Source organism: Ooceraea biroi, chromosome 7 (genome assembly GCF_003672135.1).
Source record: "Ooceraea biroi isolate clonal line C1 chromosome 7, Obir_v5.4, whole genome shotgun sequence".
Taxonomy (NCBI): Eukaryota; Metazoa; Arthropoda; class Insecta; order Hymenoptera; family Formicidae; genus Ooceraea; species Ooceraea biroi.
Genome location: NC_039512.1, coordinates 342,874 through 363,487, shown reverse-complemented (window position 1 = coordinate 363,487; position 20,614 = coordinate 342,874). Strand labels below are relative to the sequence as shown.

At 38.6% G+C, this 20,614-nt stretch overlaps 5 protein-coding genes across 10 annotated transcripts in view; 3 read left to right on the top strand and 2 right to left on the bottom strand.

The window, feature by feature from the left end:
* The first annotated feature begins 1,090 nt into the window (after positions 1–1,090).
* LOC105288042 (methylcrotonoyl-CoA carboxylase subunit alpha, mitochondrial) lies at positions 1,091–4,597 on the top strand. Of its 2 annotated transcripts, XM_011354005.3 has the most exons (10): positions 1,091–1,245; positions 1,375–1,658; positions 1,724–1,790; positions 1,919–2,303; positions 2,390–2,724; positions 2,801–3,097; positions 3,196–3,405; positions 3,573–4,067; positions 4,136–4,321; positions 4,391–4,597. In XM_011354005.3, exons 2-10 carry the CDS (start codon positions 1,621–1,623, stop codon positions 4,499–4,501), a joined length of 2,124 nt encoding a protein of 707 aa, XP_011352307.2. In that variant the 5' UTR covers positions 1,091–1,245; positions 1,375–1,620; the 3' UTR covers positions 4,502–4,597. The 2 variants fall into 2 exon arrangements, with proteins under 2 accessions (XP_011352307.2, XP_026827146.1); XM_026971345.1 differs by lacking the exon at positions 1,375–1,658.
* A 235-nt stretch (positions 4,598–4,832) lies between these two features.
* On the top strand, positions 4,833–8,733 carry LOC105288041 (transmembrane protein 209). Its single transcript, XM_011354004.3, has 8 exons — positions 4,833–5,104; positions 5,198–5,323; positions 6,194–6,504; positions 6,587–6,910; positions 6,984–7,117; positions 7,226–7,552; positions 7,653–7,874; positions 7,964–8,733. Exons 1-8 carry the CDS (start codon positions 5,058–5,060, stop codon positions 8,090–8,092), a joined length of 1,620 nt encoding a protein of 539 aa, XP_011352306.1. The 5' UTR covers positions 4,833–5,057; the 3' UTR covers positions 8,093–8,733.
* On the bottom strand, positions 8,329–15,268 carry LOC105288040 (zinc finger protein 91). Its single transcript, XM_011354003.3, has 3 exons — positions 14,659–15,268; positions 13,988–14,342; positions 8,329–13,850 (listed from the first exon to the last, which is right to left on the bottom strand). Exons 1-3 carry the CDS (start codon positions 14,830–14,832, stop codon positions 10,381–10,383), a joined length of 3,999 nt encoding a protein of 1,332 aa, XP_011352305.1. The 5' UTR covers positions 14,833–15,268; the 3' UTR covers positions 8,329–10,380.
* A 201-nt stretch (positions 15,269–15,469) lies between these two features.
* On the bottom strand, positions 15,470–19,525 carry LOC105288038. 5 transcript variants are annotated; one of them, XM_026971343.1, is made up of 13 exons: positions 19,434–19,507; positions 19,077–19,080; positions 18,874–19,022; positions 18,585–18,785; positions 18,335–18,508; positions 18,131–18,255; positions 17,533–18,035; positions 17,240–17,442; positions 16,949–17,150; positions 16,685–16,876; positions 16,489–16,581; positions 16,106–16,405; positions 15,470–16,027 (listed from the first exon to the last, which is right to left on the bottom strand). In XM_026971343.1, the coding sequence occupies exons 4-13, from the start codon at positions 18,735–18,737 to the stop codon at positions 15,669–15,671; spliced, it is 2,304 nt and encodes a 767-aa protein (XP_026827144.1). In that variant the 5' UTR covers positions 18,738–18,785; positions 18,874–19,022; positions 19,077–19,080; positions 19,434–19,507; the 3' UTR covers positions 15,470–15,668. The 5 variants fall into 5 exon arrangements, with proteins under 5 accessions (XP_026827144.1, XP_026827142.1, XP_026827143.1 ...); XM_026971341.1 differs by lacking the exon at positions 19,434–19,507 and adding an exon at positions 19,199–19,366; XM_026971342.1 differs by having other exon boundaries at positions 18,874–19,080; positions 19,434–19,525.
* Positions 19,397–20,614, top strand: part of LOC105288039 (MAD2L1-binding protein) — a 1,559-nt gene continuing 341 nt past the window's right edge. The window contains exons 1-2 of the mRNA XM_011354002.3: positions 19,397–19,979; positions 20,064–20,614. The exon at positions 20,064–20,614 is cut by the window's right edge and continues 341 nt beyond it. Of these exons, the coding sequence (XP_011352304.1) occupies positions 19,495–19,979; positions 20,064–20,430 (852 nt within the window). The 5' untranslated portion in view covers positions 19,397–19,494 and the 3' untranslated portion in view covers positions 20,431–20,614. The remainder of the gene's footprint in view (positions 19,980–20,063) is intronic.

The window sequence follows — 20,614 nt, the reverse complement described above, 5'->3', positions numbered from 1 at the left end:
ATTAAACATACGTGTACACGCAATCTGGACTTGTGCGTGCCTCCACACGCGCGAAAGCATAAATACATTTGCACCTGCAAATGTAAACAAAATGTAAACAAAATGTAACAATGTAAAAAGAGAAGCCAGTTCTTTCCACGCTATTTTTTACTCATAGATAACACAGAATTATCAATTATCATTTGATTCTGTGCAGCTGTATCTTTGAATTTCAAGCATTTATAATAACAGTTTATTGATTCTTTTCTTTTAACAAAGTGTCAAAAATATCGTTCTCCGATTATAGAAACATTTCAAAGACAGAAACAGGAAAAGGAGTTAGAGAGATGGTTTTATGTATCTATGTAAAATTAGAAACATGATTTTTCAGATTTTAGCTTTTGCTAAGACAACATTTTGCAGTAAGATGACCGATTACCTATTTTACTAGAATTAACAATTCTTGAATTCGTTGGCGACATTTCGGTGCTACACAATACACATCTGAAGATTCAGGTGTCAAGTAGCTCCGACAGCTATTCATGAAGAATCCTTGATCTACGTAATAGTGTGAGATCTTCCGCCTCTCGTTTCCGGGAGATAGTATCAGTAATTTCAGTGTTCTCTCCGAATTAACGGAGCCGGCTTGACTGTGGAGGTTAAACCCCTTACCGAGTATCGGAGTTCGCGCGAGTATCGGAAACGGTCGTCGATCAAAGGAGCCAATCGACGTTAAACCACATTGGGAATCATTTTTAATTATCTATTTAGTGAAATGGAATCCATTATAATTATAATACACGCACAGGATTATAATTATTATAATTATATACGTAATCTTACTTGCTTCGTAATGATCACCAAAATGGCAAATTTCTAAATCTTACATTATTCCTCTTCCCCCCTTGCCATTATACAAAATATAGTTATATCAAATATAATAGACTTTTATATCTCTGATGAAGTTCTGAAAAGAACATTTACGCTCATCTGATAAACTTCATTGCTTCCTAGGAAGATAATGCAGATATCTACCTAATCATATTCCTGTTTTACTGACTTATTTCATCTTGCATAATAGTTACGTGTTTCTCGGCATGAGGCGCTAAACTCAGTTGTTCTTGTAATCGAATATTTTTGTGTTACATGTATATGCGATTGTTTTCAGCAATAAATAAAATAATTTACACAAACGAATGTATATTAATAATTGTAAAATCCTGACAAATAAACGAGACGTAAAAATCTTGAAGTCTTCAAAAAAGTGTATGTTTTACTCAATATTATCTCGATGTTATTTGCTCACAGTTATTTACTATTTTTCTAAAGCACTTTTCAATATTCCTTCAAGACCATCACCATTGCAAACCGTATAAATATGTTCTTTGTTTCCAGTACATGCTTGAGTAAAAATTAACAATCACTGCCGATTAAATATATGCAAATCAGTGTCAGGGTCATGGTACAAGCATGGTAGCTGATAACGATCGTCCACGTAATCAGGCCCAAATAGCCGGAATGTAAACATGTCCGTTACGGCTGAATGGGAATTGAAACGATAGGGAAAGTAGTTGAGTTTGGATAAGCACGTTTGCTAAATCGCCACACGTCATACATCCGTTCGCTTGGCAGCACAGCATCATGTACCACTTTGGAAAGTTGCAATCGCTGCTTCATAGGCACGTAGAGCATTATATTATTTTTTTGTATCAGTTCTTATATTAATTATTCTCTTACATTGCAGGAATCATTTAACCTTAACCGTCAGAGACACGCACCAGTTGGCGTCGCAGGTCAACAGAATCAACAAAGTTAGTTTCTGAAACCATTAATCATCGCACAATGCACATATTCTAATCAATCTAATCATCCACATAACTCTTCATTTACCATATTCATCCAACACGAATCATTCTTGTACGGAAATTTGTATGTACAGATTTTGATAGCGAACAGAGGGGAGATAGCATGCCGCGTCACGAGGACTGCCAGGAAACTTGGCGTGAAGACGGTGGCCGTGTACAGCGAAGCGGACAGAAATTCTATGCACGTGGAGCAAGCTGACGAGGCTTATTGCATCGGGCCTGCTCAATCTAGTCAGAGTTACTTACGGCAGGATAAAATCATATCAGTGGCCAAACAAGCCAAATGCCAGGCTATACACCCGGGATATGGATTCCTTTCAGAGAACACCGAGTTTGCTGAACTTTGTCAAAGGGAGAACATTATATTCATCGGTCCACCAGCCAGTGCCATCAGAGATATGGGTATAAAGAACACCTCGAAAGCTATTATGGCAAACGCTGGTGTTCCTATTATAGAAGGTGAACGTTTTATTTATTCGTTTTAAATACAAGAGATAAGAGAGAAGTATCTCTTTAACTCTGTACATTTTATCTTATTTTATTAGGATATCACGGAGAGGACCAAACGAATGAAACGTTATTAGCGGAGGCCAGGAAGATCGGCTTCCCATTGATGATCAAGGCCGTCCGTGGCGGTGGTGGGAAAGGTATGAGGATCGCACTGAAGGAGTCTGATTTCGCCGAGGCCCTGGAATCCGCGAGAACCGAGTCCGAGAAGGCATTCGGGGATTCGGCGGTGCTCTTGGAGAAATACGTCGCCGAGCCTAGGCACGTGGAAGTGCAGGTGTTCGCCGACAAACACGGGAACGCCGTTTATTTATTCGAGAGAGACTGCTCCGTTCAGAGAAGGCATCAGAAAGTGATCGAGGAGGCTCCCGCTGTACGCCTTTTTCTAGTTACTCTCACGATGGTCCGGAAGATGGAAGACTGCATGCATTGCTCAATTTATTTTCCAGCCTGGCATTTCCCAGGAACTCAGGCAGGAGTTGGGCGAAGCGGCCGTGCGTGCCGCCAAAGCTGTGGGATACGTCGGTGCCGGAACCGTGGAGTTCATAATGGACCGGAATGCCCACAGTTTTCACTTCATGGAGATGAACACGCGTCTTCAGGTGGAGCATCCGGTTACCGAAGCGATCACCGGGTTGGATTTGGTCGAGTGGCAATTGAGAGTGGCGAGTGGCGAGCAACTCCCGCTTAAACAGGAACAGATCAGCCTTAACGGCCATGCATTTGAAGCGAGAATCTATGCAGAGGTACTTGGCTCACCCTATCTAATCATGTCTCATGTTAAAATGAGCGCATATAAGTGCATTTATCACTAAACCGGATTTTCATTGTCGTGATATCACAGAACCCAAGGAATGGTTTCTTACCAGGAGCCGGTCAGCTTTTATACTTGAAACCTCCTCAAGCAGCGGATAATGTCAGGGTTGAAACCGGAGTACGGGAAAACGACGAGGTATCTGTGCACTATGATCCAATGATAGCAAAATTGGTGGTCTGGGGGAAAGATAGAAGCGAAGCTCTTGGAATACTCAGATCGAAGCTCAATGAATATAATGTAAGTTACATAATTATCCAAGTTAGAATTTTATTATAATTAAAAAGATCAATCATTTTAAATCAAATTTAAATAGATTTAATTTTTACGTTATTAAAAAATAATGAAGCAAATTTTGACTAGGTGTGTAACTATAATATGTTCAATTAAAATAAATACGTTTGCAGATAGCTGGTCTGGATACCAATATTGAATTCATCAAGGATCTTTGTGCTCATCCGAAATTTCAAAGCGGCGAGGTACATACAGGATTCATCGAAGAGAATTTTGAGCAGCTGTTTCCGAAATTGCAGACACCTAACGAAGTGTTCATTCAAGGCACCTTGGCTTCGATACTGATCGAAGATATGAACTCGCTAAGCGCGTCTTTAGACACGAAAGACCCCTTCAGTCCATTTGCGATGGAAATTGGCGTCAGGCTAAATCATATCTTGACACAGTCATTTCATTTCAATGTTGGAAAGGACAGTAACATGGTGGAAGTGAAATATACTGAACCAAACGAGTACTTGATGAGAGTTAACAGATTAGGACCCTGGAAAAAAGTAACTGGAACTTTGAAGAAGATGGACGGTGCTTTAGAATTATTCGCAGAGATTGGTGGAGTCATCGCTAAAACACGGATAGCGAAACTTGATAATAAGCTACATATATTTACCAAGGTGATTAATTATGTAACATTTAATGAAAATCAGACTTTCCCGCGAACGTAAAAAGCAATTTTCTTCAGGATCGAGAGTGGCAGCTGGTCATTCCTACTCCTAAATTTGTGACTGCGCTTATAAATCGGGCTGAACAAAATCCATGCACAGCGTTGAGCCCAATGCCTGGTTTGGTGGATAAGATTTTTGTTAACAAGGGAGATGTAGTGAAAAAAGGCGACTCGTTGCTTGTTATTGTTGCTATGAAAATGGAAGTAAGTTATTCAGTTTCCAGTATTAATTCCAATATGTACAATATCTAATATTTATTTTTATTTTTACAGCATATCATTAAAGCATCTATCGATGGAACAGTTGAGGACGTATTGTGCTCTGTAGGTGAAAATGTTACCAAAAATAAGCTTCTTGTAAGATTGACAGAAGCTAAAACGTAACATTGTGTGATAGGAAAAGCATACAAATATACAAAATTATTTTATTACGTTATAATGTGAATAGAAAAAATATATTGATATGTTGTGAGAAAAGAACATTATTATGTGTGGCTATGTATACGTGCAATACCTGCGTACATGCATGTGCCCCATAGCAAAATGTATACATATTGTGGCCATCACTTGCACTTTTACGGAAAAGCTGCAAGTTGATTGGCTACATATTTCTCGGATAGATATCTCAGATCGATTTCTAGCATCGTGGGCACAAGGCTTTAGAAACGAAAATGATAAAAAATTAATTTTCCTCCGACTGACTTCACACAAAATTTTCTTTTTTTTTAATATTAGCCAACTAAAATTTTAATTAGGCCAACAATCGATTCGTAAAAAACACTTTAGTAAAAGTTGACCGGCTAACTTCACGGAGGTTAAAATGCCGGGTGTCCATGTCTCGCGTAACGCGGGAAAGTGATGCTTAACGAAAGTAGTTTTCTTATACATTCGAGTAGCAATAACAAATGTTTTAACACCAGTGCAACTCAGATTGTTCAAAATGAGTAATTTCTACTCTCCTATGAGATGTATATCTTCCAATGCAAGGTAAGAATTGCAGAAGTATTCTTAAGAGAGGTTAGGATTCACATGACTAAAATAATTCTTAACCAGAGCTATGATGGGACAATTTATTTATAGAATTCTAACGCCCAAACCGCAAGTACAACAGCTATTGGATTTGAGGCAGATGCAAAGCAAAGCTCGCTACAGTATCACGTGGTTCTTCATCAACAGTATATTGCTCAGCATTACAGTCTTTGATTTGTAAGATTTCTGTTTTTCTTTAAGATATATACAGGGTGTCCCGGGTTTTAACCGACAAACTGTGGGAGCATATTCTACTAGTGGAAATAAGAAAAAATTCTTATATCGAGTTTGCTTAGAAATGCTTTATTACAAAGTTATAAATCAATATTGAAAAGAAATATGAGATAAGTAACAACGGATTTTTTCACAAAAATAAAAATTATCTACGCAATGATTTAGTGACGCATTTCAAAATGTTGTTCTTGCACATCGATACAAGCTAGACATCGACGTAGTACAGAATTTGTTACAGTACGACATTCCTGAAAATTTTGTTGCATCTCAGTAACTGAATTAGTAATTCGTTGCTTTAAATCTATCTGGTACTCTCCTGTTAGGAAATCTACGTTGATACTCTCGTACGGCAGCTCGTGCATTTCCGTCACAGAATCCGTACACAAAATGAATATCAGTGTATTCCTCATTTGAAAACACTTTTGGCATTCTGATAGTAATTGCTAGTTGACACGACGATTGAAATCTAACAGCTACTGTTGTGAAAGTAACAATCATACTGAATCGTTTCAACATAGTGAACATGAATACATGTGAATACACATAACATAAACATCTTCGACCTTCCAAATTCTACACTATGTTCCGTTGTTACTTATCTGATATTTCTTTTCAATATTGGTTTATAACTTTGTAATAAAGCATTTCTAAGCAAACTCGATATAAGAATTTTTTCTTATTTCCACTAGTAGAATATGCTCCCGCAGTTTGTCGGTTAAAACCCGGGACACCCTGTATAATAATACAATTATACATATTACAATTTCTTGGTAATCATACACAGCATATATATAATCTTGATTTTTTCCCCAGAATATATGGCGAATCTGTTTATAAGTCAATTTACTGGATTTACTGGATTGAATGCTTTCTGGCATTGATCTTTACATTGAACGCCTTATATCACATCGCACGATACACATGGACCACTCTGCAGTTACAGCCAATTATATTAAGCTCTAAACAAAGACCACTTTTGGGAATACCGGAGGACGATCCTCTCTTTAAGGAAGAAATATCTCAGAAGTTGAAGACTTCGGAACTGAGTTCCTCTTTGAACTTGTCTTACATAAATCTCAATAGACGTACTACGCCTCTTGGAACTCCAGTTTTAAGTGAAATCAGTACGCAAAGTATTGTATTAGGGTTGTTCCTTGAACATACATATTTTCTATATATTTATCTGAATTTTGTTTTGTTCTTTAGAGGATTATTCAGCACCAAGTTCGTTTCTTAGATACAGCACTCCTACGTCTCCCAAATCAACGATAAGCTCTAATGGATCGCTCAGTAGATCCATGAATATCTCTACTAGCGACAGCCTTACAAACGAGAATCTCATTCAGGATGAATGTGACCTAGAGAGTTATCTAAAAGAGGTTGAACAACAAAGAAAGTGTGTTCTTTCTACAACTATCGATCAGCCGTCCAATCTCTTGAGTTCCTTCTGGTCTCATCCTGCTACTCGAACTCCTGGTGAAGTATCACCACTGTTGAGAAGATGCGCTTATCAGCTTGCTCCTACCATAGGTAAATACGAAATTAATTTGCAAATGTTTTGCATTTTTCTGTGATTTACCTAATTGTTTATGTCTTCATTTAGATAAAACGAAGGCAACCAGCCCTGGCGCAGAGGAAGGGAGTTCTCCGAGGGGTACATTTGGCGCACCAGATGTATGGAGGAAGTACAGAGTCGATTCAAACAAAGTCAATGAATGGACCGCCAATCTGCGAATGGTAAAAATCAAATTATGAAGCAGAATAAAGTAGTATAAAAGATACTGTAAAAGTAATAATTAATTGAGAGAGATTTAGTATTCCAATAATCATATCTCAATGTTTCAGTGGATCAGCAAGACGGTCGTGGAGCGTGTGGCTTCGGAGATAGACAATATATGCGTGGCACTAGTGCGTCACGGTCTGAGCGACTCGCAACCGGGCTACGTAGGCCTGGACAGACTCAGGAAGCTTGCTCAAGCACCGTTTTTGGTCTCTGCAATTCCTACCCTACCGACATTGGTTCCCTTCCTGGAGTTGTCTAACAATCAGGAGTATCTCGTAAAGAGAATAAAGATGCTCGCGAAGGGAGGATCCATGAGTGAGTTTAAGTGGAACAGTGGAGGTTCTCACGGTAGCAAAGAATGGGACTCTAGCTTGCCAACCGATTCCGCGGTAAGCATGCAGAACATCAGCAATATTCTCTTATTTAAGAAATGTATTTCAAGTAAAGTTTCGTCGACGTTTGTTTGACTAAAGAATATATTTTTTGCAGATAATAATGCATTTGATTTCGACTTACATGGATACGCAATTGGAAGCACCATTGGATCAACCAGATGCCAGGCCGTTTACTTCAAGGTACATGGCGAGGTCTGGTATGGAACTGCCGCGTAACAAGGGCCCGATAATAGTCTGTCAGTCCGTAAATCCGCCGCACTACAGCCTGGCATTGTCCGGTGATTCGCTACCGAACGATTACGAGGAAGTACAACGGGTAATTTATTGTTATTAACTCTAATATCTAACAATAACGTATCTCTTTTGGTTTTTTAACATGTTTTCTTTTAATGTTTCTGATTCCAGGGACGTAATAATTTATTCCATACACTCTTACTTTTCTTGTACATTCTCAAGACACGAAACCACGGTATGTTGGGACGAGTAAATGCAGGATCATCCGGAATCAACATTCTATGGGTGATAGATGGCTGAGATAAGACGATTTTTCTGTTTGTTCTTTAGTAAAGTCAAAAGAATAAGAGAAAAAAAAGCGGCTGATAATTACAAAATTACCATATTCACGTGGATTCCTTCGTGTAATGTTTTGACTGAGCCTATCAACTTTACATCGTTTGTATGTATTGCGCCAATTTATTCGACTAAATAAAACAAGAAATGTACTATTAAGAAAAAGTGGCGATTGCAACGAACGTTTTGAGTGCTATCCATTTTTTATTTATTTATTCGTAACTATGTACAGGGACATCGAGAAAATTGCAATACCTGATTGTTACAAGTAATTTTCCATTTACAAGGAACATATCGTCGCATACAATTCGTGTATATGTGTACACTTCTTGTCAAGATTTTGTAAAACAATAATTGAACGTCGCAAATAGTATTTCCGTGGAAGATATATAATCTTTTTATATCTTGAAATAAAAACTGTATGTCTATGGTAAATTATAACAAGTAGCTCCGTACATATATACGTACGCTGTAAGTAAAAACATCCTCATCGATAAGATAGCTCTATATTGTAAGATTACTTGATTATTGCCATTAACATATTGTACAAGTCGCAAATGCTCACTTCAATCTTCATCATTCTTCACCTGATCCACAAAAAAAAACCACACATGAATTGTATATAAATTTGTATCTCTCATATTTCTATACAATCATCTCGACTCGTCATTTAAGACATATTCAATGTAGAAATACCATACTTACGAGATTTTATAATTTATTGTATCGTTCTTTGGATTATATAATGCACTGTAAAATTACAAATAGCTTTTTTCAGTACAAACTGAATGTATATACAACAAAAGTCAATATAACAAGTTTAGTAACTTCAATAGCATAAACCACAATAATATAAGATGAGAACAAATACTTTATTTATTTATGCAACAAAATCTAAATACGAAATCATGCAGATCGTATAACAACGTTTATATTATTATTGTTAAGTATTTATACACATCACTTTATATCTAGTCCCGCATTAGTTTTACAGATATTACGCAGACATGATTATCATTATTACGTAAGAGCACATAGCACAAGATTTACTTCCAAATTTGCAATACCAAGATTTTCGTATTTTTACGTAATATATTTTAATGGAGAGGGATTACCAACTTCAATGCAATGAAACAAGATACAGTTTTATATAAAGACTCGAAAGACGCTTTAAATATAAAAAATGTCAGAACCAAAATTTCAATAAATTATCTTTGAGATATACTCTTCAAGAATCGTTATTACATGCATGACATCCTGATGAAATAACATCAGTAAAAACAGAAAAAATAGTCAATGTGTTTTTAAAGAATAAAGATCTAGAAAAGGAATCTTTAATATGACGCCAGATTATGTGATATTTTTATCCATTTTAAAAAACACCGTACTTCCTAATATAGTGTAATATCACTTTAATCTTGCAATTATTTTTTATTGAAGCAGCATACCAGACAGACCTTACATGAAAGAAAAAAAAGGCAAAAAGAAACTAAATGAAAGTAAATCTAGTATTATTTGATACATTACGCTTTAATTATTTAAGCTATACTCTCTTATCTTATCATGTCTCTTAAAAGAAATTTATGTATATTACACTTAAGACGTCTGATTCTTCTCTTTTACAAATATTTATCAAAGATCTTTATTCTAGTCACCTGTGATAATGCGCATTACTATGGAAAGGTACACCTGTTCAGGACTTCTAGATAAATTTTATAATATATATATACACACACGTGTGTATATGTATATACACACATATATGCCTGTTTTGCGCCTTCACCGTTGCAAAAATAAACTTCGATATAACATTTCATACATAATCGAAATGATTCTGTGAAAACCACAGTTATCGCATTATATATTTAATATCGTGTACTATTAAATATATTTAATATATATTCAATACATTTAATAGCACATCTATATATATGTATATATATATATATATATATATATATATATATATATATTAGCTCCTTTTCTCATCCAGTGCATAAAAGTTCTTTCGATTACCCGCAAACGCGACCTCTCATTGTCAGATATCTCGTAATGAGACATTACTCTCGATTTTTCTCGTGTGCGAAGAAGATCGGAAAATGAAAACTTCATCAGCAGAGAGTCATGAACCGCGGGAGAAGAAAACTTGCAATTCACGTCAAGATGCGCCTCGCATTGTGGGAAATCTGCTTCCGTCTTCGCGAGTATGTCTCTTTTTTTACTCCAATCGGATAGAGAAGACGGCGGCTCGATTAGGAGGTGGTGAATATTTTTGTACCCTCTGGTAGTATCACCTCCTCACCGACGTCGGTGAGAGTGACAGTGAGCGGTAGGATCAGCGGCATTAGTATCTCTTGATGCTGCATCACTTGTTGCGTTGTCGCCACTGCGGTCGGTTCGGCCTGTCTTATGGCGATTGTCTTAATGTTCTGCGCCTTGACCACTTGTGCCTGGGTGAGCGTCGTCTGATGCATCCTCACCGTATGAGGCTGTGTCTGCTGTATTTGTTGGACCTGTACCTGCACCTGCTGCGGCTGTAGTTGTTGCTGCTGTTGTTGTTGTTGTTGTTGCGGTTGCTGCGTTGTTTGCTGCATCATCTGTTGCGCGCGGTTCTGGTTCTGCAAAAGATTCTGCTTGCAGCGCTTACTGTGCGCGTAACGACTGCCGTTGTTGTTGAATTTGCGATCACAGGTCGGACACTCGTATGGTCGCTGTCCCGTGTGAATGAACATGTGCTCCTTCAAGGACTTCAAACGCCGGAAGTTCTTCGTGCAGCATTTGCAGTGGTACTTGGCCTCGCCAGTATGCGAAGTGACATGATTCGCCAAGGTATCTGCTCGTGCGAACGCTCGCGAGCAATACTGGCATATGTAAGGACGTTCCTGCGTGTGCGTACGCATGTGCATCTTCAAGTAGGCGTTGGTGGTGAATGGTCGCGAGCACACTTCGCACACGTACGGCTTGATGCCGTTATGCGCACGCAAATGCGCGATCAGCGTCGTCGACTGCGTGAAGCTCTTGCTGCAGATCTCGCAGAGGAATCTCTTTGAGCTGTCAGTCTCTTTGTTCTTCTTGAACGTGCGGTCGTGCTTAGACAGGTGGTTGTTGAGTTGCTCCTCTTTGATGAAACGCTTGGTACATCGGGTGCATTTGTACGGCTTGATCATGTTGTGTTTCGCCACGTGAATCTTCAGGTGTTCTCGCCGGTAAAACTTTTTCGGGCATATGTCACACAAGTATTTCTTGCCCTCGTGCACCTGAATGTGCCGCAAAAGGCCCTTTCGGGAGGTGTATTGCTTGTTGCACTCGGTACACTCGAGTCCGACAATGTCGGTCCTTCTCTTCCGGCCAATCTTCTCACCTGGTTTCTTCTCCTCGGGCTTTGGCTCGATATCCCTCAGATCCTCCTCCGTTAAGATACCCTCCGTAACGTGTTTGGCTCTGTGTTCTCGTAACAACTCGTTGTTCTCGAAACTGTCACCACATATATTGCACTTCCTTACCTGATCCGGGTTCTTTTCGGAGCACTTGTCGTAATGCGCCTTTAGCTTGTCCTTGCGATAAAATTTGACGTTGCAGATGTCGCATTCAAAATTCGGTTCTTCGTGTAGCAACTGGTGCCGCAAAAGCGATTTCTTTGTGCTGTAACGCTTTTTACACGTGGTGCACTCATGGCTATCCATTGGCCAGTCCAGTCCGCTCTCAAAGTCCGAATCGTTATCATCGTCCTCGTTATCGCCCGAGTTACTCGTCTTCTGATTCTCTTTTTTCTCCATGGTAGCCTTCTTCAGCTTCTCGGCCGCTGCTGCCGCCGCTGCCGCTTTCTCCGCCTTCTCATCCTTCACGTGTTGCTCCATGTGCTTCGTCAAAGCCTGTTTTGAGCTGTACCTCTTGTTACATGTCGCGCACTCCAGTTCCTTCTTATAATTATACTTCTTTGGTGTAGCATCGCGCTTACGACGGTAATGCCCGTCCAACTTGGCGTCATAATCCACATTGTCGTTATCGTCGTCATCGTAATCCTCTAAACCATCTTCTGTCTTGATCTTGTCAATGATCTTCTGTGCCGCCCTCGCGGCCACGCGTTTGATACGCTTGTTCGGATCGTACTCTTGTCCCTGTATGAACGTCTTGTGACTCGTGGCGATCAAGTGATTCCTCAGAGTAAGCTCGTTGCTGAACGTTTTATTACACTGCGTACACTTATAGACCTTCACTCGTGCGTGCTGCTCCGCATGCCTACGCAGAAGATCCTTTCGCGTGAACTGTTGGCGACATATCTTGCAAGTGTAGCTCGCCCCAGAATGCGCCTTCTCCACGTGTCTGGACAGATTTATTTTGCGGAAAAACGTCATCGGACATTTCGGGCACTTCAGTTCTTTCGCGTTCTCAGCGGACTCACTCGCCGCCACGTTCTCGTCCTCCTTGTTGCCTTGGTCCTCCTCATTCTCCGCAACTTTTTCTATCATCTGCTTCATGTCCTCCTCTAAATCCTGTTCGGAGAGTACTCCTTCGACCACGTGTTTCGTTCGGTGATTTTTCAGTTGTTCCAGGGTATCGTATTCCTCGTTGCACACGCTGCACTTGAGGCCAACGTGCGTGACCGAGTGCTTTTGCAAGCCTCGCTTTGTATTGAATTGCTTCGAACATTTGTCGCACGGGAATTCCTCAACGTGATGATGATTTTTTCTTCTTTTATCTTGATTTTCCTCCTCGTTCGCGGCATCGTCGTTCACGTCGCCTGTACTTTCTCTCCTGGTTCGCTTCCTGCCCGGTCCGTCCGAGTTATTGCCATCGTCAAAGTCTAAACTGTCCTCGTGTTCCTGAAACAACGCCTCGTACGATAGCGGCTCCTCCTTCGTCTCCTCCTCTCGTTCGTGTTGCTTAATGTGCTTAATAAATGAAATTATGTACAGATACTCTTTACCGCAATAAGGACACTTGTTGGCTTTCTTTCCGGATGGCGGCGTCTTCGCGGAGGAGACGCTAGTCTGTTGTGTGACCTTCTGCGGTTTTTCCGGCGTTTTTTTCAGAGACAGCGTTCTCCTCACCTCCTCATGGGAATGCAGATGCTCTTTTAAGACGTTCTTCGACAAGAACTGCTTGTCGCACAAGTAACAAATGAAAAAGAAGATTTTCTCTGCCTTGTCCGCCTGTGCTTTCTTCAATCGGGAACTCAGATTCAGATTCTCGAAATAGTTCTCCTCGTCGGAGTCCCTTTCGGTAAACGTGCGACGAGCTGATCTGCGTTTACTCCTTCGTGTTTCGTTCTGAGAATCTTGTTCCACTGCTGGTTCATTTGTATCAACCTTTGGCACTTCCTCCTTGAAATACTTCTCATTTTGATTTTGCTCAATTCCAGTCTCTTGATCCTGCCCAGCTTGGCTTTCCTGATTTTCTTCATTTTCCTCGGACATGTCTTGACATCCCTCTCTGGTTTCTTCAACTTGTGATACCGTCTTTTGCATTTCTTCTTGTGAACGAAGCTGTTCCATAGACACTATACATTGTTGCTGCATGATGTAATCATGTTCCTCCGTTGGGATTGCATCCACGCAACTTGGAATGATATTTTCGTCCATAAAAGATTTTTGATTCCTAGACTCTTCCATGGCACTTGGCATGCCGTTGTTCTCTCTGTTAGCTAATTCTTGTTGCAACTCTTCTACGATACTTTCATTGACTTCTCGTGTGATCTCCTGTGGATTATCTTCATCAGAATCTAAAAAAGTATCAATGTTCAGTATGTTGGTACAAGACAGAAACATCTCGACATCTTTATGTTATCGTTAGTAAAGCAATATTTGATATAAATTTTATTAAAATGTCAATTTAATCTGTTAATTTTATTTTACTCACTCTCACTCTGTTGCATTTCCTCTGGTTTCGGTGATAATTTATCCTGTTCCAAAATTATTAGCTGATCCTTTAGAAAATTCTTCTCTGCATCTGATTCTGATAAAACTACGCCACCAGGTTCACTAAGATTATAATGATCACTAATATTCATCTCATCCATGTCATCGTTCCTTTCAGCATCCAAGTGTACCTCGACTTCGTTGAAAAACAATTCTTCCTTTATAATTCCTCCGACATATCTCTCTCTGAGGACATTGTCGGCTTGCTCAACTTGTAATTTAAACTCATATGCTGACTCCAGTTTGTCAGCACACATACAGCATACTTGTGCTGGTAAACCATCACCGGGTAACATCTAATAGAAATAAACGATTTGATAAATTCCACAAGTCTGTTGCCGATTTATTATTTACTATACCGGCATTTATTATATATAAAAATATCCAACTGCCTCAACTTGCTTCTATTAATTAAATAATTAAATGTATTACATGAGTGCTAGGAATATGTTACGCTTGACAAGCTAAAGCAAACAATCCACAAGGAAAATAGCAAAAAGTTTGTAAACTCTCAATGAAGGGTCTATCCAAGATTCAAAGGAAAGAAAAAACAATAATATAAGCGAACGAGATATTCGCGTCAGTGTCTAACCTCCAAAGTACGTAACTAACCTTAACGTTAATGAAGCTCATCGCCTTCGTTGACAAAGACGCGGTTTCATTCTCAAGGAAGAGGTCACGCATCATCAGGTTGTCAAGCAAACACACGCGGCATATCTTGACTGTGGACGCGACCACGTCCTCCGTTTGCGGCGGCTCCGACGTATTTATTTCTACGGCGTCCATGTTTTGTTTGGTGATGGACTTGAGTTTGGACCAGCTTGGACCGAGTTGGACTTCCTTGGGAGTCTTCCTCTCTATTCCATTCACCTTTTTCTTCTCTTACCTGTCTCGCCACCGGGCTCACTTTGCTACATGTAGCATCTGCGTACTTTCTCCGACGCGAGTTACAAATGTTACAATGTCAGTTGCACATATTAGTAATTAAATTTAGTAACACTTAAATATGAATGGTACCAACGTCGGATTTCACAAATATTGTCATCGCACGCGGCAATTTATCATACATCTCTGTAATCCGTCCAGCACATCAGGATTTCCTTCTGGATTCAAAATGAAACAGGAATATATCTCGAAATCCAAGGACAGAAACCATGGAAGTGATGCAGAAGTGATGCACAATATGGCGTAATTGTCATTCTCTCTTTATGTTTATTCGTTTTCAACCGCGGCGAAGAAATTACATTCTCTCTAGTTACTTTTCAATCTATGAAAGAAATAGGAAGATTGGACGTTGCACAAAATAAATTACTAGACCAATCAGGGGGTCTATTACGAAACTTGAGGTGGTTTAGTTTCTTTGTAAGATATAGTCAAAGATCTGACCAGTTGAGCGGGAAATAAAAATATTAAGCACGGAATATAGATACTGAAAAATATATTTTATTGCTTTACGTAATGAAGCTTTCATAGATTCCATTTACAATTCAAACTTAAATTTTATATTAAATTTAATACGTTATAACTCACGCAAAATTACATGCTAATGCAACTGACATCTTAAATGCTATTTATCATAAATAAAAAAAATTGCGGGACATTTGCATTAAAAACTTAATATCTCACTTAGAAAAAGAATTCAATCTTCTCTTTTTTTTGTACACTTCATGCTGCCCTGATGCTGACTTTTGAATCTTATTATTTGAGAGTCGAACACTACTGAGCTTTTGACACGTTTCCATGATTAAAGATGCATCACCGCCACCTGACATGGTGCACTCACCCACCTTCTCCGTCATTGCAGATCCATTTAAACAAATTTCTGTTTCTAATCTACCAGTTCCAGACAACTTATCTACCTTGTTGGTGACCATTTCTTTAATTGCATGTCCAGAAGATATGTCTTGCTTTTTCAAAGATTGACAAGCTGAAAATGTTGAACTTGCCGATGTAGATGGCGAGGTGAGTTTCTCCAAGACAGCTGAAACAGCTTTCAATGTAATTCATGATTCTGGTCTGACTAGCTTAAAGCACATTAGCGCAGCTTCAAGTACATTACCTGTTAAATTCAAACTCTCTTCAGTCATATCGATGTTACCATTGGCTGTAAAATTATTTCTACTGAAAAGGTGTTGTCTGACGCTAGACAGATTCCTGAAGGATGCTTCATTTCTGACAAGTGGCTCTGTCGTATCCTTATCCTTATTCTTATTTTTATGCGGCATGTTATACATGATGGAATGCTCGCTGCGCAATGTGCGGCCACTCTTTATGTAAGATAACAAACACGACAAATCTGATGGCTTCTGAATTGTGCTATTTGCTAGTTGAATTGATACCTGTGGTTTATACGCTTTTACTAAAATACAGATAAAACTTGGCATTATTTCGATCTACAAATAGCATGTGCAGCAGAATATCAAGTTTTTACAACCTACAAACCTGTATACGGTGTTCTGATGTAGACTAAACTATTTTCATTGCGTGGTAAACCATAAATTACGGACGGAAAATTCGTAACGTTTGAAATGGAGCCTGTATAATGTACAGTATTTAATTTTCTTTTTAAAGTATTTACGTTTCCCAGTATGATTGATACATTTAAATAAGTAGATAAATAAAGGATTGGTTGTTTTACCATGTTTGGAATCTTCTCGACTTCTACTAGATTTTTCGAGCATTGTGCTATTCATTAATGTAGATAAGGCAGGTTGCAATCTTTGGACAACATTTAATATTAATTCACACCGCTTTATCACCCGTAATTGTTGCGGCTCCGTGGCGTTTTCGACCAAGAGAGTCTTGGCAGCTGCATTGGCTTCAAATATAGCTATAATAAAAGATACACGTGAAATATAAGATATAATGTTAAGTAATTTTAAGTAATATAACGTATGATTACCTGCTTTCAATTCCCTTGTCATCATTATCGTTTGACGATCAATATTTTCAGTGCCAATGTCATTTACAACTGCTGTTATTTGGCTGGATAAAGACGAAGCGCGCTGAACAATGCCTTGTATCTGAAGTTGTGTTACTGGTTGCCTATTGTCCAGGCAATCGGAGATTGCCGTTATACGCTCTTGAAGGCTATCCATAACTACCTGAATGAAAAAACAATTTCATAATATATTATTATTATAAAATTATATTAATATTTTATAGTTATAGTTAGTTAATAATAACATCATACGTGACAGAAGGCTGCAGAATTTATAATGAGGTTCACAGTATTTTGAAACCTATTCATCTCTAGTTGCCATTGCGTAGTCAATAGCTTGACACTTGAGCGCATTTCTTTGTTATCTGGATGCAAATAGAAGGAGGTTACTGCAGATATTAATTCAGTCTCCAAAGATTCGAATCCCGCGAGGCAATTGCGGATCTTATTGTTACCTGAAACAAGCAAATTTATTTTGAAGATATTTTCATTCATCTGCAAGGAAGCATTACTGATTTCTCATTTTATGTGTGACGGCAACTAACGATTCATGTTCTTGCAACAAGCGATAGCGTATATTCCAATCTGCACAGTTTGGTCAAAAAGCTGATCAAAATCTTCTACAAGACCATTCAGATCATTCTTGGATCTCCTCTTCGCACTTAACGAGTTGCCGCACGTCATAACAAGCTTTTTCAGAGCTGCGTAAGGAGTGCTGAATACTTCCATCGCGAGAGTTAATATAGCTATATTAACTTTACGTTCTAGACGATAAAGAGCGTCGGTCAAAGTGTGCATAAACAGATTATTTAATGCTGAATCTGGTGTTTCCAATTGTAATTCCTGCTTTAGTTTCTCGTATTCTAATACTATGGATTGGCAGGATCCAGTAATGGCTTTGAAATTATATGGCTGACACACTTGAGTAATCGCCATAGCGTGGGAGAAAACATCTTCTAGTCTCAACCACAATTCTGCACATTCAGATAGTTGTTCCTCATGCGGTTTGGTTGGCATTTCTAATATAATGTCTAGTGCCAAGTCCATTCTACAAAATGCACATCATAGCGTGAGAATCAATTGATTATATATACATATATATACATAAAATTAAAAAAGCTTAAGAAATATTTATTTTGTCACCTGTAGACAAAATGATTTTGTTTCTCACAAGCTTCCTCTTCTGGCGATGGATTCGTACCATTCAGTAATTCCAAAATCTTTTCGCAACAGGCACATATTCTTTCACAAATATATTTCTTGCAGGCCTACACAGAGTTATTCAACATAGATTTAAAATCGAGTAAGTAATACAAAAAAGCAGATATTAATAATACAATCTCTCACATAGATTGGCGCATTTAACCAATGTTGCTGCTGAGCTAGTTGAACCAGCATTTCAAATGACGTACACAATTGTGAAGTAAATAACGCCAACTTCTCTGATAAGAAAACAGACACCAAACTTCTCCTATATTTCTGCAATGGTTCGAATATCTCCAATATCGAGGTGCCAAGTTCCTTTGCAAGTAACAAGACAATAATATCAAAGGAAATAAGAGATTAATAATTTCAAGAGTATTTCACTTATTGTTACTTTTATGTTTTGAAGATCCTCAATCTCATTCGCTATATTCATTTCTCTGACGTAATCCAAACAGTCCTGGAGTCTTTGTTTCAGCGGTAAGCATTCTAGGTCTTCCAAAGCTTGTAAAGCAGACGTAAATTTACTGAGCAATAATTCTGTCATCTGCTTGGCTGCATACTTGTCAGTAGTATTACTCTTAACACTTTTAATCTGAAAAGATGATGCATAACTAAAGTATATAATTATTATATAAAAAATTAAATATTGAATATTACATCGAAATCTGTTTGCGACGTACAAGCTCATCGATATCCTTTAATAGGGAAGTGTGTTTTGCGTCAGCAATTTTTACATTAGCTTCTTCACAATCAGAATTGTCATCATTCGTCAAGTTTTTAAATCTCTGAGTTAAAGAATGATGCTGTTCGAAAAGCGTTGACTTCACAGCTAAAATTTCGGATGGATTAGTAGAAACACTCATTAACAATGTTAGCAGCTTACTTGTCTGAAAGGAATAACATATTATCTTTATCTTTTATTCTTTATTTAATAAAATAATACTTATTTACTTTATTTTCGATGCTTCACGATGGGCTAAAAATTGACTAATCAAGCCTGGTTACCTGTTGCTGTATAGGTCCCAACATATTTTTCATTTGCTTCGTCTTTAGCTCCATTATCAAATTTTATTTTTCAATCTTATAGTTTTAAAACTTCAAAATTTGTACGTTTAACGGCGAGCGTAAATAAAGTGAACTTAGTAACTAACCAGGCATGGCAACCAACCACAACCAACTGACCAACATCGGGGATCGGGCGCGCTAGTGTTATCCGCAGTAAGAGAATTTTTAATCTAACCTAACTCCTGGGAGTCCTCGCCGTCCTCGGCCCCCGCTCATTCTTTCGCGACTCTTGGCGGATGGTGGACGTTTCAAAATACATTTCTGTAGATTACAAACTTTCAGATCGGCTTTCGACGAAAAAGATGTTTTCCAGAAAAAAGGGCGAGACAGAAATCAACGTGTTGTTAGACGAACCACTGACCAGTGATTCGTGCACGAAAGTGGTGATCGAAATCGTTAAATACATCCTGTATCAAAAGCAGCAGATACCGTTCGTGTACGAGGCGCTAGCCCGTAAATTTCAAACGAATGTTCAGGCAACAGACAGAAACGCAGTTTCTTTTAAGAACTTGTCCAACACGTTAAAAAATGTCTCGGATCACATATCTTCGCAGTTCTTCCTTGAGGGCTGCGACATGAAAGAAGTTGCCGTTCTACTCGGTGCTACGATATTCTCGCCGAAGGTTTACATCGGGATAGAGTTTCCGCCGTACATTCTCAACAGCAAGCAGCATAAGGAATATCAACACTCCTCGAGAAAGCCGCTCTTGAAGCTGATGAAGTAAGTACTCCAACAAGGAGTTTGGTAAGACATAAGAACTGTAAGATCACACATAAAGAATTGTAATACAAATTTCACTTGCAGGGCCATATTAGAATGCGAAGAGTTCCAAGAGGCAATGAGTGCTCCCTTAGGTGTGACAAACACGTTCATCATGTTGAAGAAAAGTGATCGTAACTCGGTGTCGGATTATTTCTTACCTAAACCACAATACACACCACCTACGGAGACAACAAGATTAGATTGCTTCAAGATTAAATTGTGCCACGATAATCAGGTGGACATACCATGCACGTGTCGGACTCTCATTAAAATATATCATGACTCATGTAAGACTGATTCAGAGAATGAAACCGACGTGCAATGTAGTCAGTACAATGGTTCTACTCAGTCTTTATATCAGTGGTATCAGTCAAAGCAGGTCATAAGAGGATTTAAATTCTATTCATGACCGTGATTTCTATGACACAATTTTAGCAAACGCATAATTAGAAATTTTTCTAAAACAAGATGATCAATTTTTTAGGAAATAAAATTAAATAGATTTTTGATTAGAATTAGTACAAAAGACAGTATTAAATGGCAACATGATTAATAGTAAAGGTTTTTTTACTATATGCAATGACATTGCAATG

Bases quoted from the DNA above. Each gene is read 5' to 3' on its own strand.
- LOC105288042 (XM_011354005.3), top strand. From the start codon at position 1,621: ATGTACCACTTTGGAAAGTTGCAATCGCTGCTTCATAG. The intron at 3,406-3,572 runs GTAAGTTACATA...ATACGTTTGCAG, and splicing joins CGAAGCTCAATGAATATAAT to ATAGCTGGTCTGGATACCAA. The intron at 4,322-4,390 runs GTAAGTTATTCA...TTATTTTTACAG, and splicing joins TTGTTGCTATGAAAATGGAA to CATATCATTAAAGCATCTAT.
- LOC105288041 (XM_011354004.3), top strand. From the start codon at position 5,058: ATGAGTAATTTCTACTCTCCTATGAGATGTATATCTTCCAATGCAAG. The intron at 7,118-7,225 runs GTAAAAATCAAA...TCAATGTTTCAG, and splicing joins GGACCGCCAATCTGCGAATG to TGGATCAGCAAGACGGTCGT. The intron at 7,553-7,652 runs GTAAGCATGCAG...TATTTTTTGCAG, and splicing joins GCTTGCCAACCGATTCCGCG to ATAATAATGCATTTGATTTC.
- LOC105288040 (XM_011354003.3), bottom strand. From the start codon at position 14,832: ATGGACGCCGTAGAAATAAATACGTCGGAGCCGCCGCAAACGGAGGAC. The intron at 14,343-14,658 runs GTTAGTTACGTA...TATTTCTATTAG, and splicing joins TGAGCTTCATTAACGTTAAG to ATGTTACCCGGTGATGGTTT. The intron at 13,851-13,987 runs GTGAGTAAAATA...ATACTTTTTTAG, and splicing joins GGAAATGCAACAGAGTGAGA to ATTCTGATGAAGATAATCCA.
- LOC105288038 (XM_011353999.2), bottom strand. From the start codon at position 19,252: ATGGAGCTAAAGACGAAGCAAATGAAAAATATGTTGGGACCTATACAG. The intron at 18,509-18,584 runs GTAACAATAAGT...TTACTTGCAAAG, and splicing joins AGGATCTTCAAAACATAAAA to GAACTTGGCACCTCGATATT. The intron at 16,406-16,488 runs GTTTGTAGGTTG...TCTGTATTTTAG, and splicing joins CATCAGAACACCGTATACAG to TAAAAGCGTATAAACCACAG.